At 44.7% G+C, this 15,805-nt stretch overlaps 1 protein-coding gene across 5 annotated transcripts in view; it reads right to left on the reverse strand.

Annotated features, from left to right (window-relative positions):
• DGKI (diacylglycerol kinase iota) overlaps positions 1 to 15,805 on the reverse strand; it is a 442,305-nt gene that overhangs the window by 250,418 nt on the left and 176,082 nt on the right. For all 5 annotated transcript variants that reach the window (XM_045063016.1, XM_045063015.1, XM_045063018.1 and 2 more), the window contains exons 4-5: positions 3,726 to 3,800; positions 2,388 to 2,444 (exon numbers count right to left, since the gene is read on the reverse strand). In XM_045063016.1, the coding sequence (XP_044918951.1) occupies positions 2,388 to 2,444; positions 3,726 to 3,800 (132 nt within the window). The remainder of the gene's footprint in view (positions 1 to 2,387; positions 2,445 to 3,725; positions 3,801 to 15,805) is intronic.

Below are 15,805 nucleotides of genomic sequence, written 5' to 3' on the forward strand. Positions count from 1 at the left end.
ACAAACTATCAACAAAACTATTCCTTCTAATTTTCCCCTTCACTAGGGCCCTGAGTTATCTTCTGGCCAGCGCCGTTGTGCCCTCGGATGGCACTGAGGGTACCCACAAGCCTATCATTTTCCTTGCATGTTCCTCACCCTATGTAAGGCCCATCACCTTCCCATTGCTGACATAATGGCCAAACACAGTGGGAAAAGACAAGAGACGGGGACAACTATTTTTCCTCTCTCCACAATGTCCACTCCCAAACTACCCTCCTTCCGTGTTTTCTCCCAATTTTCTTGTATTCGTAACCGTGAAATCATTCTTTTTTCACAATGTCTTCTTCATTGTCATTAAAATGTCAGGGACCCTCTCTGGACTCCTAGAACTTCTCTCTTCCTCTTCTACACGTTCATCTATTCTCATAGCTTTACTGACTATCTACATACGTGCTGACGATTCAAGATGTCTTATCTCTAACCCAATCTTCTTCATAAGCTCCAAACTCATGTTCCCACTCAGCTTGCTACTGGGTGCCTCCAACTGAGGTCTCAAGGACACCACACGCTTGAAAATTCTACAACTAAAGTCATCACCTTACCACCCCACTCCATTCTCATTGGTTTTCCAGGGAAGAAGCCTGGTTTACTCTGGGCTCCTCCATCTTTGTGTCCAGCATCCAATCAATGATTAAATCCTGTCAATTTTATTCCCTTCAAATTCATATGTACCAATTATCTCCACCCTCAGTATTACTCCTAGTTCAGATCACCACGAGAAGAGCTCCTTAATTTCTCTCCATGCCTCCAATACGGTTGCTCTTGAACTATATATGGTATTCCTTCCACACAGAAGCCAGAATAATATATTCTACTTAAAATAGTTTAATGCTCCAGGGCGCCTGGGTGGCTCAGTTGGTTGGACATTCAACTCTTGATTTCACCTCAGGTCATGATCTGAGGGTGGTGAGATCGAGCCCTGCATCAGCAGGGAGTCTGCTTGGGATTCTCTCCCAACCTCTCCCTCTGCCCCTCCCCGCCCTCACTCTCTCTTTCTCTCTCTCTCCCTCAAAAAGATAAACAAATTTTAAAAAATAGTTAATGCCCCTCCCCCAATTACCATGATGATGAAACACTCAACTTGTAACATGGCTTACAAGGACCTTCATGGCCTAGCCCCTGCTTATCTCTTGGATTTCATGTACTTCTTATGTTCTCTCTCGTTTTTGTGCTTGGGAGCATGTGCTCCTTCTGTCTAGAAGGCTGTCACCTCCTAACTACCCTCCTTCACTTACATTACTCCTCTGCGCCTCAGCTTACTTGCCGTCTCTTCCAGGAAGCGCCTTCTCTTGGTCTCCCTCCCCTCACCTGTTCCTCAGTGCGCAGAGCTAGTTTGAGGAGTGCACCAGCTGAAGGTTTCCAAGGAGCTAAATCTATATGTGGAGCTGAAAATAATCTCACTGGGCATGAAATGAAATGGAGAACGTGTATTTCACAAAAATGATACTTACCACACTTTGTCTTATGAAGAGCTCCACACACCCTGGCCAACACCTGGGCAGCTGAACTGTGCTCTAAGAAGGGTGGGCTCTGTTCATTGCAGGCTTTTGTTTTGCCAGTTGAAGAGCGCAATTTGGGACCTGCAGCTAGACTCTCCAGGATAACACAGGAAGGCTGAGACCCTCTACCAACTACCTCACCTTCTCTTAACTTTTCCACATGTGCTCCATGTCCTCAAAAAAAAAAAAACAGAGCCCAACGAGCGAGTCTGACTAAGTGCAGGTCTCCTCCTGTCTTCCCCACTGCTTCCCACTCACAGAACAACTGCTCCTCACTGTGACTTCCTGTTTCCCTGTTTGTCTTCACGACGGGGCCGTGAGGCCAAGGACTAGCACCGAATGTAGTTCTTCCGCCTATCTTCCTCCCTACGACTTAGCAGATAAAAACAGCGCAATTCAGAAAGACGGGGTAAGCTGCCTAAATCAGATGGCATCTAGACGAGTACGGAAGCCAATCTGGTTTCAGAGTTCATGGGAAAGCTCAGTATCTATGCTATCCCCTCAATAGCTTCTACCCACTCAAAATTGGAAAATAGAATTAAAACAGGCCATAAGGTGATAAAATTGGTATTTACTTCTTACCTCTTCAATTCTACCACCGCCTCTGTACCTGTTCATTAAGATCTTAGCTCCCAGTGCATTTCATGAGAACAGTAAAGGACAGTGCACACATGCTAAAGAGAACGCGAGATTTTACTCAGGGCATTTATTGACGTATTAACCAGAAACCAATGTGGAACGGAGGGAGCTAGACTTTAGTTTTTAAATCCCTGGTGAATGCCTGTTAGACCAGTGCATCAGTGAGAAATAAAGGTGGTATCTGAAGTCAAGCTCTGAAACACTCACTTCTCTCGGTGATCTTGAGCCCCCTTCTCGAAATGTCGGTTTACATCTGAAATTAATCTGTCATTTAAAAAGAAAAGTGTATTACATTAGGGATAAGCACCAGACTATACTGACTTACCTGAACAAAGCAACAGTGACACATATGGAGACTACAAAACAAAACCCCCAAAGAACAAGGAACACAGTATAACTCTTAAAATCATCACCCTAGATAATCTATAGAGACCCCAGGTGATCCTGTATCTCCAATGCATGTCTCTTCATTCTCATTGATGAAATCAACTCATCTCTAAATAATAACCCCCTTGCACTGTAAATTTGAGAAAAGGAGATAGAGAGGAAGAGAAAATATGTAAGGCAGATGAAATCACGGAGCTTTGTTTCAGATTTTAAAAGCAGGACAACATCAACTTGAGGAATATTTAATGTGACGATGATAATTCACACACAGAAATTTTCTTTAAGTCTTCAGTACTGCCTTTCTTTTACACACAGGCAGGTCTCCCGGTAACAAGTCCATCTACTTTAGTTACTTGATAAGGTGAAAGGAATATAGAGATGAATGAGGACATAGTAAATGGAGTTGGGACAGCAAAAAGAAAAAAAAAATATATATATATATACACACACACAAACACACATATACATATAAATGTTAGTAGTCATCCCTACAAAACAGCAGTTGGCAAAAATTGGTAACATGGTCATTAAAACAATGAATGTTGCAGGGGATGAAACTATTTCAACATGCAGCAGCTCAAAAACATAGGTAACCGAGAGACTGACATGTAGAAAGAGATGAGAGGCAAGAAAGAGAAGATGGCAGACAACACATTCACGCCTGGAGCCTCCCCTTTCCCAGAAATGACTGATCAATGGACTCTGCAGAATCTACTTCTTCGGGAGGCGAGACACCATGGGGATGTCACCCCCAGCCCACCCACACATTCGTGCTGTACCAGTGGAACACTGCCCCAAGGAAGGAAGGAGAGCTGCCTTCTGGTCTGACTCTCTTCTTTGCCTCCACTTTAGGAAGAGGAAACTCACAAACGTCAGGCGAATCTAAACAATGATTTCAAAGAACTTATTTTTCTTAAGGAAAGAAAAAAATCTTGTGGGAAATTCTATGGGTGAATAGCAATGTTTATCACTGTAAAAAAATAATAATATAATTCTTGTATACCAGGCTTTTCTCTCTAGCCTGGTAACAAGGCTGGTCTTCCAGTGTTTGAAAAGGGCACAGTTTTGAAAAAAGTTGAAAATAAGAAGTGACAGCTGGTCTTAGGAGGCCAAACACCTGCAATGTAGCCACCACTGCAGCAGGTGGCGCTGTCTCACCTTTTCTAGCTGTTCAATGCAGGCGGTGTGGACGACGATCTTACAGACCGCACACTTCCTCCTCAGGGCCGATTTCTACAACATTCAATTCAAAATACAAGAGGAAATGTTAACAGTCTGCTCTGGAAAGTTCCCTGGCATTAAAGTGAGTATACATAATGAAAGCAAACATAAGCAAATGTTGAACATGAAAATATGGCGAACTTGACCCACCCCCTGCCTCTGTATCTGGATGACCTAGGGTGGCTAGACTTTTCTCCAAAATGTAATACTTATAGTAGCTGCTATATATTGAGCATGTAATATGAACCAGGCTCCTTATTCTATCTTTCTAAAGTTTTATAACCTAACAACGTAGGCACTAGAAGCATCCATTTTTATGGGTTTCTTGGCTTGTTTTCATCTTTTTGCATTTTTACGCAGTAGTTAAGCAGCAGAACCAACATACAGAATTAGGTCTAAGCTCAAGAGCCAACATCCCAAGGGACCAATCGCTTTAGGCTTCTATCCCAGGCATAAATCTCTACAAAGCTACTTGGGTCTTCCCACAAGTCATCAGCAAAGTAGTAAGACGAGCCTAACTCCTCCACCTGGTAATAACAATAAACAGTAAAAAATAGCAGCAAGAGCCGCTAACATGAATGCAGGACTCGCTGGGAGTCAGGCACTCGGAAGCACTTCACAAACAGGAACTCATTTAACCTTCGACAACGCTAAGACATCGGTAGTACTTTTATTCCCATTTCACAGATAAGGCGGCTGTGGCAAGGGGTGTGAGGTCTCATAATGAGGACCCAGCAGAGCAGGGGAGCCCAGGTCAGAGCTCATGCTTGTCTGCATGACCCAATTTGGCCTCTTGGACGGTCAGTACCAGTTTTGATGCACAATAAAATACTTTTTGAGGTGCATACTTCCTCAAACAATTAAAAAACAAAAAACAAAAAACAAAAAACAAGCAGTAGGGTGGGAAAGGAACAGGTGCAATTTTGACCGTGCCGGGGCCACGTAAAATCCACGCAAAAACACTGGGGCCTCCCCACAAAGCCCAGGCTAGAAGGCAGGTCCGCATGAGTAACTGGGGTTTGAGCACGGAAAGCGGCTTAATATAACAAAGCTAATCTGTGAAACGGGGACTCAAAGCATCCAAGTGTGAAAAGCCTCGAGTCCTTATTCTTAGGAAAGGTGCTGGGAGAGATTGCTGGCAAACTGCCCTCTTCTGATGTGTGGCTTCCCCTGTGGAGATATAATTTTTGAGCCAAGAACTGAGGCATTGCTGCTCCCAAGTAAGTTTAGAAGGACTGCAAGCCATCCCCTTGGAAGCGGCGGTACCAGGAACTCGGCAGCCACAGCCTGCTCCCTCCCAGACGGTTCCATGCGTTCAACATGGGCTATGCACATTCTTCTCTGCCTCCCACGAGGCACCCAGAACCCTCCAGCAACTCCACTTGCAGTCTAGACACCCGCTGACTGAGGTTTAGTTACCGCCTTGCAGACAGCTCTTCTCTGCCCGAGGAAAGAACATGGTCTGGAACATTGCAAAAGTTTGACAATCAATTGATTTTGCAAAGAACAAAGAAAAACAGAAAACCAAGCGTCTAGCCACACTACTGGAAAATGTCTCAGCTCTACTACTGAAAAGACAGGGGGGAGGAAGAGTGGGGGGTAGGAGGGGAGGAAAAGGAGGAGCAGTAGTAGCAGCGGCAGCTCTCAGGGCAAGGGTAAAGGATTCTAGTTTGCAAATTTTCGTAAGCACAATGCCCATAAGCAAATTCAGGTTGCTCTCCCGTTTCCTTCGGATGTCCTGGTAGAGATCGTGGAGGTAGCACCTCCTGCAGAAAATGCATGGGGCATTTGAGTCACTGGCCAATCAGAGTTGCAGTGATGCTAAGGAAACTGCAGTGGGTTCCAGTCTATTCCTAATCCACAAAAGCAGTGGGTTCCAGTCTACTCCTAATCCACAAAAGCCATGGTGGATTCCACAGCAGACAAAGCAATTGTGCTCACAGTAGGCAACTAGGATTTTTAACCACACCAGACATGCCTCCTTCCTTATCAGTAATTCCCTGTTCCAGTCTGGCTTTGCACCTGCAGAGCTCCAGGGACCCTGTGAGGACCCTGTGAGGCATCGCAGACCAAATGGACTGTTGTAGGAAGAGCACTATGTAGGCGCAGGGACCCGGAATGCCTCTTCCTTGCCGTATTTTGAATCCCAGGATTCTAAGTCAGAATCTCTTTTGAACAAGGGAGCTGGGCTCCTGGTAAGAGTTGGAGAACCACAGTGTTAGGACATGTTATCAATCAGCTTTCCCAGACAGCATGTAAAATAGACCAACATCATTCACGGGGAATAATTCAAGTTCAATGTTCTCCAGATGATAAAGTATGAAGCAGAGTGCTTTAGGTTATAAAACCAACTTTATTTAAATAATATTAAATTATAAAAGACCCCCATAACATACATGTTTTCGTGCCTTTAGAGCTGGTATATATAGACTATAATCTGAATTTTTCTTCGTAAACACTGGAACATGATGCATTTTACCATGAAGAAGTTATTTTGGTTTTCCGTCTTTCTAACTAACAGACTACATATCCTTTCAGTGTTGTTGTGCCTGTCTTTGGTTATCTTCAGTTTCTTCAGTGACCACTACTAAACAGTTTATAAGCTAAGAAATCCCAGTAATTCAGGTTTATGGTCATAGGCAAAATTAAGCAAATCCTGAATGAAGGTGTTTTTCCATAGTAATCAAATACATGATTTCACTTCCTCAACTGATAAAAACTGTTCCAGCGAGTCTCAAGTTTTAACTGCTGATTTCTTGGTTTATGACTATGTTTCAATTGGTCAAAGTTATTCGAAATCATTGAAGGATAAGCTTCTGAGAAGAAATTGCCAAAACAAAGGATTTTTGTGCTTGGTAATGTTACAATTTTTATTTGCACAATTTAAACTAAATACAAAGCTAAAATATCAGAATCAGACTGTATTTACTTTTTCTTGAAAAAAAAAAAAAAGACTGAACTCTTATTTAAGCCAATGCTTCCTTCACTTTGAAAAGTGATGAATCAAAAAAAAAACCATTAAATCCACATATGTTTACAAATTAAAATATGAAAATTTTAAAACCTCACTCCCTTCAATCAATTTAAAGGCCAATTAGACTTACTGCTTTAAATGTCAAGTAAAGTAACTTCCATGCTCTTACTAGGGGTTTTCTGATTTTGTCAGTATTCAAAGGAACTCCATTAGCTTGTAAATTGTGTATGTATGTGTAACATCTATGAAAACAAAGACAACATAGGTTATAATACAGATTATATCCTATCACACCAGGATCAACATTTATTTGTATAAAAACAACACAATGATATGCTGTACTTCTAGTCAGTGGGGATAATCCCACTGTTAGCAGACTAACAGTGATCATAAAAGAAAGCATTCTGAGCTCTGACTCTGCCCTCTGCAGCAGGCACTCTGGCATTCAAAGCAGTAACAGCTCCTCCCCACCTTCGGCTCCTATCAAGCACAGAAGTAAAATTATCCCAGCCTTAGACCACTGGAGCTGGGGCTGGGACAGAAGGATCCAAGGCAAGCAGGGGGCAGAAAGAGTGTCATGTTCCTGACAATGAAGTTAACATCTAATGCCCTCCTTCCCACCCTCCAGCCCCGGTCATAAGTCCTGGACCCATATGTACCCAGGAAAACTGTATTTTCTTCCTCGGAGCCAGAGATGTGATTTTCCCAAAGCAGCGATGAATATCTGGTGGTAGTTAACAGGGTTTGAGGAAAGAAGAAAAGAGACGGAGGGAAGAGGGAAGGGAAGCAAGACCCAGCTGCACAGGCCTATGATTTGTAAAAAGGCTGGGGCTTCTTAGTGTCCGAGGCAACTGAATTGTTACCCATAGTAGTCTGAACTTCGACCCCCAAGAAGCGTGTATAGCAAGGCCAGCTGTGTCCCTTCCCAATACGACATATATCAAACCTTACTACTCCCTGAAGATGTAGCAAGTTACCTTCCCAGCTGACCTTCTCTCTCTCCTGCTGTATAATTAAGGATACACCCCTCACCCTCGCCCCCACAGACATCCACAGGTTTAACCACCAGAGATCAGAAGTCGAGAAGTAGGAGGAAATACTCAAGAATCTTCCCAGGCCGTATGGCAACCCTTTCTCAGTCGCCCTGCTTCAGAAGAACATAAGACCAGAGCCTGCTACTGGCCAAACACAGTTTGGGCTCGCAGCACCTCTCTCCAGAGCTCCCAGGCTTGGCCCCACAGACTTAATGCAAGGAATCACCGCTTGCATTAGCTCTGTCTGTGCAATGAGGTCACAGTGATAAAAGGATGAATGGCCAGGGAAAGGCTCCTCTGGATGGGAGCACAGTCATACTGGGAGCCGGGAAGGAGGCAGAGAAGGTACTCTGGGGAAGGGAGCTGATGGGGCACAGAGACAGAAAAAGATCAGGGTGGGGCTGGGCGAATGGGCATCAAGTTCTGGCCTAGCTGTCCTCTTCCTAGTGACTGATCCCAGATCCAAAGAGTCATGCCGAGGAAGAGAAACTAGGGAAGGGTTGGGAATCAGGCAAAGGGGAAAGAGCAGGTAAGGCAAGAAGAATTCTCGCTCCCTTTCAAACACAGAACTCAGTCTACGAGGCACTCTGGTTGTGGGGGAGGACGGGGAGAGGCAAGAAGGTACAGGTAAGGCCATCCTTTTTTCTTCTCCAAGGGTGGGAGAGCAGAATGTTCAGTAAAGAGGAGAGGAGGAAAGCTCCTAAGCCTTTGGAGTGTCAGGAATTCAGTGTCCTTTCAGCGGGGACTGGCTCTATGGGCAACGTGAGCATGAACACTGTTGCAGGATAATCCAAGGTAAATGAAAACAAGAGTTCTTTGATGTATTTAAAAACCTAATTAGAAGAAATGACAAGCATACTTGGCAAGTTCTGCTTCTCTGGGGAGCCTGGGATGCAATCTGTAAATTGGTATTAGGAAAAATGAAGAATGACATTATCTGGACGTTCCATTAATGTGATTTTAGGGCCAAGTACGGTCTCGACTGCCATGCACATTGACTCCTCTTTTCCTCAAACAGAATACAGGACACTTTGGACAAACCGGGAGGGTGGCTAGCTGAAGTCCCCATGCCCCCTTATTGTGGTTCCTCATTATATCAGTAAGTCTCTCTGTGACAACTGGATTTCCAAATCCTGGACCGAGGAGCAAAAATGCCACACATCGGGAGGAGTCTGTGGTCCAAAGGTCATCTCAAAGCTACCTCACAGGGTCTGCTGCAGGGAGAGCTCCCTCTCTGGTAAAGGGGCCAGGGCTCAGCCTGAGGACTATTGGCCCATGTCAGAAGGTCATGACCCTCATCTGCCAAGGTCCTATGTGTTTGTATGCTGTGTCCTCTGGACAGACAAGGACTCAGTGAGGGTTAAACCCCTCTGGGATAGCCCCTTACCAACAACACCCTAGATTCTAAATGCCAGACATACCTCAGAATATCTGAAAGAAAAAGGAGCAGGAACAACAGGAGGTTGGGTAGAGAACTCAGGTCAATGAGTGCTCTGAATTTCCTCACACAGTGCTCAACACATACCTATACACCGAGACGCATGTGTGCCCATCCTCTGGAGCCATGATGGCCTGAGGTGCCTTACATAAATGAGTTTTCCATGTGGCTAAAACAATCTGTTAACTTCTGACTTGTCCAAAGCATTTTTATAAAGACTGACTCAATAAATACTTGTAGCCATCACTATGAAGATAAGGCGATGCTAAGTGCAGTGTAGGAATTAAAGAGGAAGGAGCTTCTGTCCTTCCTAGGAAAAGCTGGCAAGCCACTAGAGCAGACAAGAAGGACTTGAGGGTGGGGGAAAGGGAAGATCACGACCAGAGAAGGCCACACACGGCTAAATGCTAAATGAACCGCTCAGACAACGAAAGCTGTCATTCGGGGAAGGTAAGACCTCAGAGGCTGAGTCACTAAGAAGGACCTAACAGAGAAGCAAATTCTGGAATTGGGCCTTAAAAGATGTATTTATTGCAGAAATTGAGGACACTTCAGCAGAGAGCAATCCGAAATCTCATTATGTAGCTGATGCTAAGAGCTCTGAAGGCTGGCATAGGCATATTCAGCGGGGCACAGAGTCACTGGGCTCAAAGGGGTCTGCTGGCTTGGGTTCTTGGATGCCAGGTTGAGGTACGGAGTATGGAGACGTCAACGTGTGTGCCCAGGTGGAGGATCGGGTGGGACAGGGTGTCCACAGAGGGGAGGAGTAGGAAGCATGGCCGTGTGAAGAAGCCACAGGAGCTGATTCACGAGGGGCTGGAAGACAAATGGCAAAGCAGAACTCTTCCCAAGAGGTCCCAGGGTTAAAAACTGTAGAGTCATAGGGGCCCTGGGTGGCTCAGTTGGCTGAGCATCTGATCCTTGGTTTTTGGCTCAAGTCAAGAACTCAGGGTCATGAGATCGAGCCCCACATTGGGCTCTGCACTCAGTGGGGAGTTTGCTTCTCTCACTCTCTCTCCCCCTGCTCTTCCCCCCAACTTCTGTTCTCATTCTAAAATAAATAAATAAATAAACAAATATTTTTTTAAAAAATGTAGAGTTTTGTGAGATTAAGAGTCACTTATGGTTTGGAGGGTTGCTGGGGGGCGGGGGTTGGGAGAAGGGGGTGGGATTATGGACATTGGGGAGGGTATGTGCTTTGGTGAGTGCTGTGAAGTGTGTAAGCCTGGTGATTCACAGACCTGTACCCCTGGGGATAAAAATATATGTTTATAAAAAATAAAAAATTAAAAAAAAATAAACTAAAATAAATAAAAAAAAATGTAGAGTTACAAAAAGGAGATTTCTGTTTTTCCTAAAATCCAACACCAAGCCAGACACAAACCAAGAGCCTAGCAGACATTCAGGAAGGGAGGGAGGGGGAAAGAAGGATTTGCAGAGAAGGGCTTTCTCCCTTTCAAGCCCCCCAACCCAGCCCGAATCTGGAGAACTGGTGGCTTTGGGATCATGAGACAAAACCTCCAGTGGGACAGAGGCATTTTCCCAATAGGCAACCCCAAAAGACAAAAAAAGGCACCTTACAGGGACAGAAGACCTCTCCACACAAAGGGAAAACAGGGTAGAAGCTTCATGGTGATTACAGCTGCACCACTTTCATGTCACAAATGAAACACCTTCTGGGGAGGCTTGGGGCCACAGGATGGCAAGGCTACTGCGCATAAGACTGAGGTCTTACATAAGTGGGTAGAGCTAAGAACAAAAAGTCCGTGTTACTGCTGCCCGTGTTATGCTACCCATCTCTACAGGCAAGTTAAATCGGAATCTACTTGGATAATGGTTGTGGGGGTGGGGAGGAAACATGCTGGACAAAATTGGGGCCAGCAAGTAGGCCAGTCTTCCCAAATAGAAGTCCCGGTTAGGTGGTGCTGATCGGGCCAGGAAGGTGACTCTAAGACTGCTCGAATCCTTAAATCCAGGCTGAGAAATACAAATTTTTTAACCTAATTGGCCAAAGAACACTGACGAAGGAGGCCAAAAATAATCACGTAATCTGGTGACCTGGTGTGGCACTATCTGAAAGCAGAAGGAAGACAAAAGGAGAGAAGATAAAGTAATTAATTAATTCCGTCAATCAGTGACTACCAAGCACCTAGGAGGTGTTAAACCCTGGGGACAGAGCAGTAAGCAAAACATCAATGAAACTTTTTTTTTAATCTCATGGGGATTACTTTATGGTAAGATAGACAATAAACAAATAAACATGGTACATAAATAGAATATATAATATGTTCATAGATTCAAGCGCTAAAGAGAGAAAAAAGCATGGGAGAAATACCAAGAGTAGAGGGAAGCTGAACTTGTCCAGGAGAGGTCTCAATGAGAAGACACGTTTTGAGAAACACCAGAAGGATGTATGGGATTTGCCTGAGGTGATATCTAAGGGGAGAACATTCTGGGCAAAGGGACCAACAGCAAGTATAAACCCAGAGGCATGAGGGCCTTGAGATGTTCTTAAAGAGGGACCGAGGGGCCTGTGTTGTTGGACAAAACGAGGCAGAGATGAGGCCACACAACAATGGCAGCCAGATTATAGGGGGTCATCTTGCAAATCATGATTAAGACCCGCTCTTTTTCTAAACGAGAATAAGTCATCAGAGGTCACAGTGATATCTCATATATTAAGCCATGAGGGCTTGAACTGGAGTGACCACAAGAGCAGGAGAGAAGGCGGAGACACATGAGTGTTTAAGGGATAAAGCAGATCCGCTCACCAGTCCCATGCAGGCTTCCAGTAAGCCCAACACACATGGCTCCCATCTGGGCCCTATGTCTTCCAGTAGCGTCACTGGACAGCAGTGACAAAGGACAGCGCAAAGGACAGCCTCGCTCTCGCTCAAGCCCCCCCACCCCACCTCACCATTGGGCTCGCCAGCCGACTACACAGACTATGGGGTCTCCTACTGCGTTAAGTGACGAGTGCCTCACAAGTCCTGCAGTAAAACTCACTTCATATGCTTTTCAAACACCCCATTTTGTTGTGTTCTCAAGAGCATGTTCTCTGAAGCCGTGTGGACATGAAGCGTTTGCATTTCTAGAGCTGCCCTGCCCTGAGTACCTCAGCTATGCCAGTAAATCTGGAGGGTCAGCACCACCCCCCCAACCCCATGAGGCACAGGACTGTTGACTCGCAGCTTCCCTGGAGATGCATAAAGAAGGAAAGGAAAGCACCTTCTCTTGGACTGTTCTGACACAAATGCAAGTCTCCTATTTCCTCAGCTGTCGAGGTTGATTTTTCACTTTAAGAGAAAGAAAACCCAAATGTTGGAGCAGGAAACCAAGGGAAGGGGACAGACATGGGGACAGACCCCACTGAATGTGGGGACTGAAACATCTCATGAAGACCCTCCTCCCGTAAAGCGGGCCATCGGGGCTCACCAGAGAAACAACTGGGCGGAAACCAAACTGCTAGAGAGCGTATGAATTCAAAGCTGACGTTGATGGGTGGTTATGAAGAGCGAGACCCTTGTCCTATGTTGAACACTGTGTTAAGGTCGGTAAAAGTTACGGTGAGGATGACACAGGGTTCAGGTTAAGTGTGGGGAGCGAAGGGGAGATGCTTGCCTAGATCTTGGGCAAGAATGTGTACCAAATTCTAATAATCTGGTTTAAAAGCGGCTTATGCTAGTGAATTCAAGGCGTTTTTCTCTAATGAAAAAACAAAAGTGGTAGGTGCTGGTGCGTTGCCGTAGAAAGCTACGCAAACGTCTCAGGGGGGGTCCACATCCTGCAACTCTGTGGAGTTTAACGCGCTCTCGCCGCTCCTTTTGCAGCTCTGTGTAACACGCAGGTGCAGCCACACAGATGTGAAGCAAATACACGCTGCTGTCGCCACTTCTGGAAAGCGCGGTGAGTGGCCTGATAAATCCGCGCGAGTCTGACAGAGAGCGAGCAACATGGCGGCCTCTGAGAGGCGGCGGGGCGGGCGGAAGCGCGGGGCGCGCCTTCACTGGCGGCGCGAGACTGCTTAGGCGTTCCTTCTGCCGCCTCCTTCACAGTCCCAATGCATTAAAAAAGGATTTCAACCTCATGAGCTAGAAGACATCTTCAAAAATCCATAATTCTATTTCCCGCTCTTGGTTGTCATTTTACCCAAGGAGGCTTCATATTTCTGTAACTATAAGTATTGACTTTCTCTGTACTTTATCACTCTCATCTCTTGTTTTGTTTTTGCCTTTTTTTTTTTTTTTTGCTTTTACCTGCTTGCCTTTTCTCCTATTACTACCTTTTCCCCCATTCATTACTAGATGGGCAAAAAATGTATGGAAGTAGGATTGTAAGTACACAGACACTAATAAGTTGGTATTTACACAGTAAGAGCCCTACACACCCAAAGAGATGTACATTTATGAATTTTAAGCCGATAGATACGAGCATGGGTTAGACATACTACAGAAGTCTGAATAAAAATCAATGGGAAATGGTGTGCCAATGTTGTCTTAATGGCTCTTTCTAGTTCTGAGGTAGGATGTCAAGTGTGTAGAGATCTGAGGCTCAATATAAACTAGAAAGCACTTGCCTTTCAATTCCTGCTGGTGCGATAGCACTATATACATTCCCTAACCTGCTGCATAAATCCTAAAATGTCCTCATTATCAGTTTATATTGTGGAAATACAGGAATTTTTTTGTTTTGTTGTTTTGTTTTTCTTTAGTTCACAGCCTGAGATTTGTAAAAAATAATTTAGATACATTTGCCTTAATATGGAATACCGTACCTGCTTAAGAAGCCATCTTGAGCTGGGTAAATATTCTTTCATTGCCATTTCCTATATCCCAAGCTCTTGGGGACATTATTATGATAAAGCCTCCAAGCCAGTCTAGCCCAGGGAGACGACCTCAGCCACAGTTCACCCAACACTATATTCCCAATTGGTGATGTAGTTCTCACTCACATACACATGCCTACCCATATCATTTTTCAGTGAGGACATCATTACCAAACACAGTGTTTACTGGTACAGCTGGTAGTAGGATATACACATTATGTGCACTGTAAAAACAGCTCACTTCAGCCCTGCAAGGCGATAACTTCACGCATCTCATGACTGAGGAGCTGAGACCCTACGAAATGGAGCAACTCACCCAAGACAGATTAGCTAGGCGTGCAACCTGGGTCTTTCTGGCTCAAAAAAAGAAAAGTGATGGGTGCTGATGGGTTGCAATAGAAAGTTTCGTTAATCTCTTAGGAGGGGTCCACATCGTGGAAGTCAATGGAGTTTAATGGGTACTTAACCTTTCTACTTCAACTTACTACTTCCCTGTCATTTTCCTTACTGGTGAAGGATTAGGGGAACAAGATTGATGAAGATAAATATATTTGACATTGCTTCAGAGGATCCATTCTCATGAGAACCCCATGGGGATGGATTACAGACCATCAAACCGTGACCACCTATGCCAAGAATTTTAAACACCAGTCTTGAACTTCTAGGAGAATCAAATAAGATGGGTTGCCTTGGGCATGACACTAGCTATAACAAGGCTTAATACCCACAAGAGCCCACTAAGTAGTGAGTATTGAGTCTCCCTGCTGAAGAGCCTGAGAAGGAGGCAGGAATTCAAACATCCTGGATGCTAAGTATGATGATACTTAAATGGCAGGGTTTGATCTGGTGACAGATGTCCATGTCTGTATGTGTGTCTCTCTCAATAATCCCATTGCTGAACCCATTCATTCCATGAAAAATGGCAGGATAACTACTCACTGCTGTCACTGTTCTCAGCACCGAGGATCCAGGACAGTACAACACAGGCCCAGTCCCTGAGCTACATGGGACCTCCATGTTCTAGGGTACAGATACAGGCAAGTAGATGAGTGATTTAAAAAAATAAATAAATAATAGAAAGTGACCCATGCTATTTAAGATCAAGAGAATGGATAAGGGTCACAGAGTTGAGGGATGGCTAGTCATTTCACTTCATGAGATCCATCCTCTCTTTTATTCAGTGAGAGATATGTGCTGATTATAAGGCCCTCCCTCCAAGGTTCATACTCTGGTGTTGCCTTTCCAGGATCAGTTTTGACAACCCATGGCAGTCATTTCCATGGAAGGAGGAATGACGGTAGTGGATGATTTTTACCATGTGTTTGTGACTTGCCATGCAATTAATTGCTATATATGCATCATCTTATTTCAGCTTCACAAAAATGGTAAAAAGCAGGTATTGCCCACATTTTTTCTTTTTAAAGAAGGTTGATGTTGTCCAGGAGGATTGACCATTTTATTAAGTGTGAAATGTTCTTTTTTTTTTTTTTAAAGATTTTATTTATTTGTCACAGAGAGAGCAAGCGAGAGCGAGCACAGGCAGACAGAGTGGAAGGCAGAGTCAGAGGGAGAAGCAGGCTCCCTGCGGAGCAAGGAGCCCGATGTGGGACTCGATCCCAGGACGCTGGGATCATGACCTGAGCCAAAGGCAGCTGCTTAACCAACTGAGCCACCCAGGCGTCCCTTGCCCACATTTTTAAAGATAGGAAACCAAGGTAATGACCAACATTGCACAACTAGAAAATC

The sequence above is a fragment of the Mustela putorius genome, unplaced genomic scaffold (assembly GCF_011764305.1).
Source record: "Mustela putorius furo isolate JIRA1106 unplaced genomic scaffold, ASM1176430v1.1 tig00003845_pilon_pilon_pilon, whole genome shotgun sequence".
NCBI lineage: Eukaryota > Metazoa > Chordata > Mammalia > Carnivora > Mustelidae > Mustela > Mustela putorius.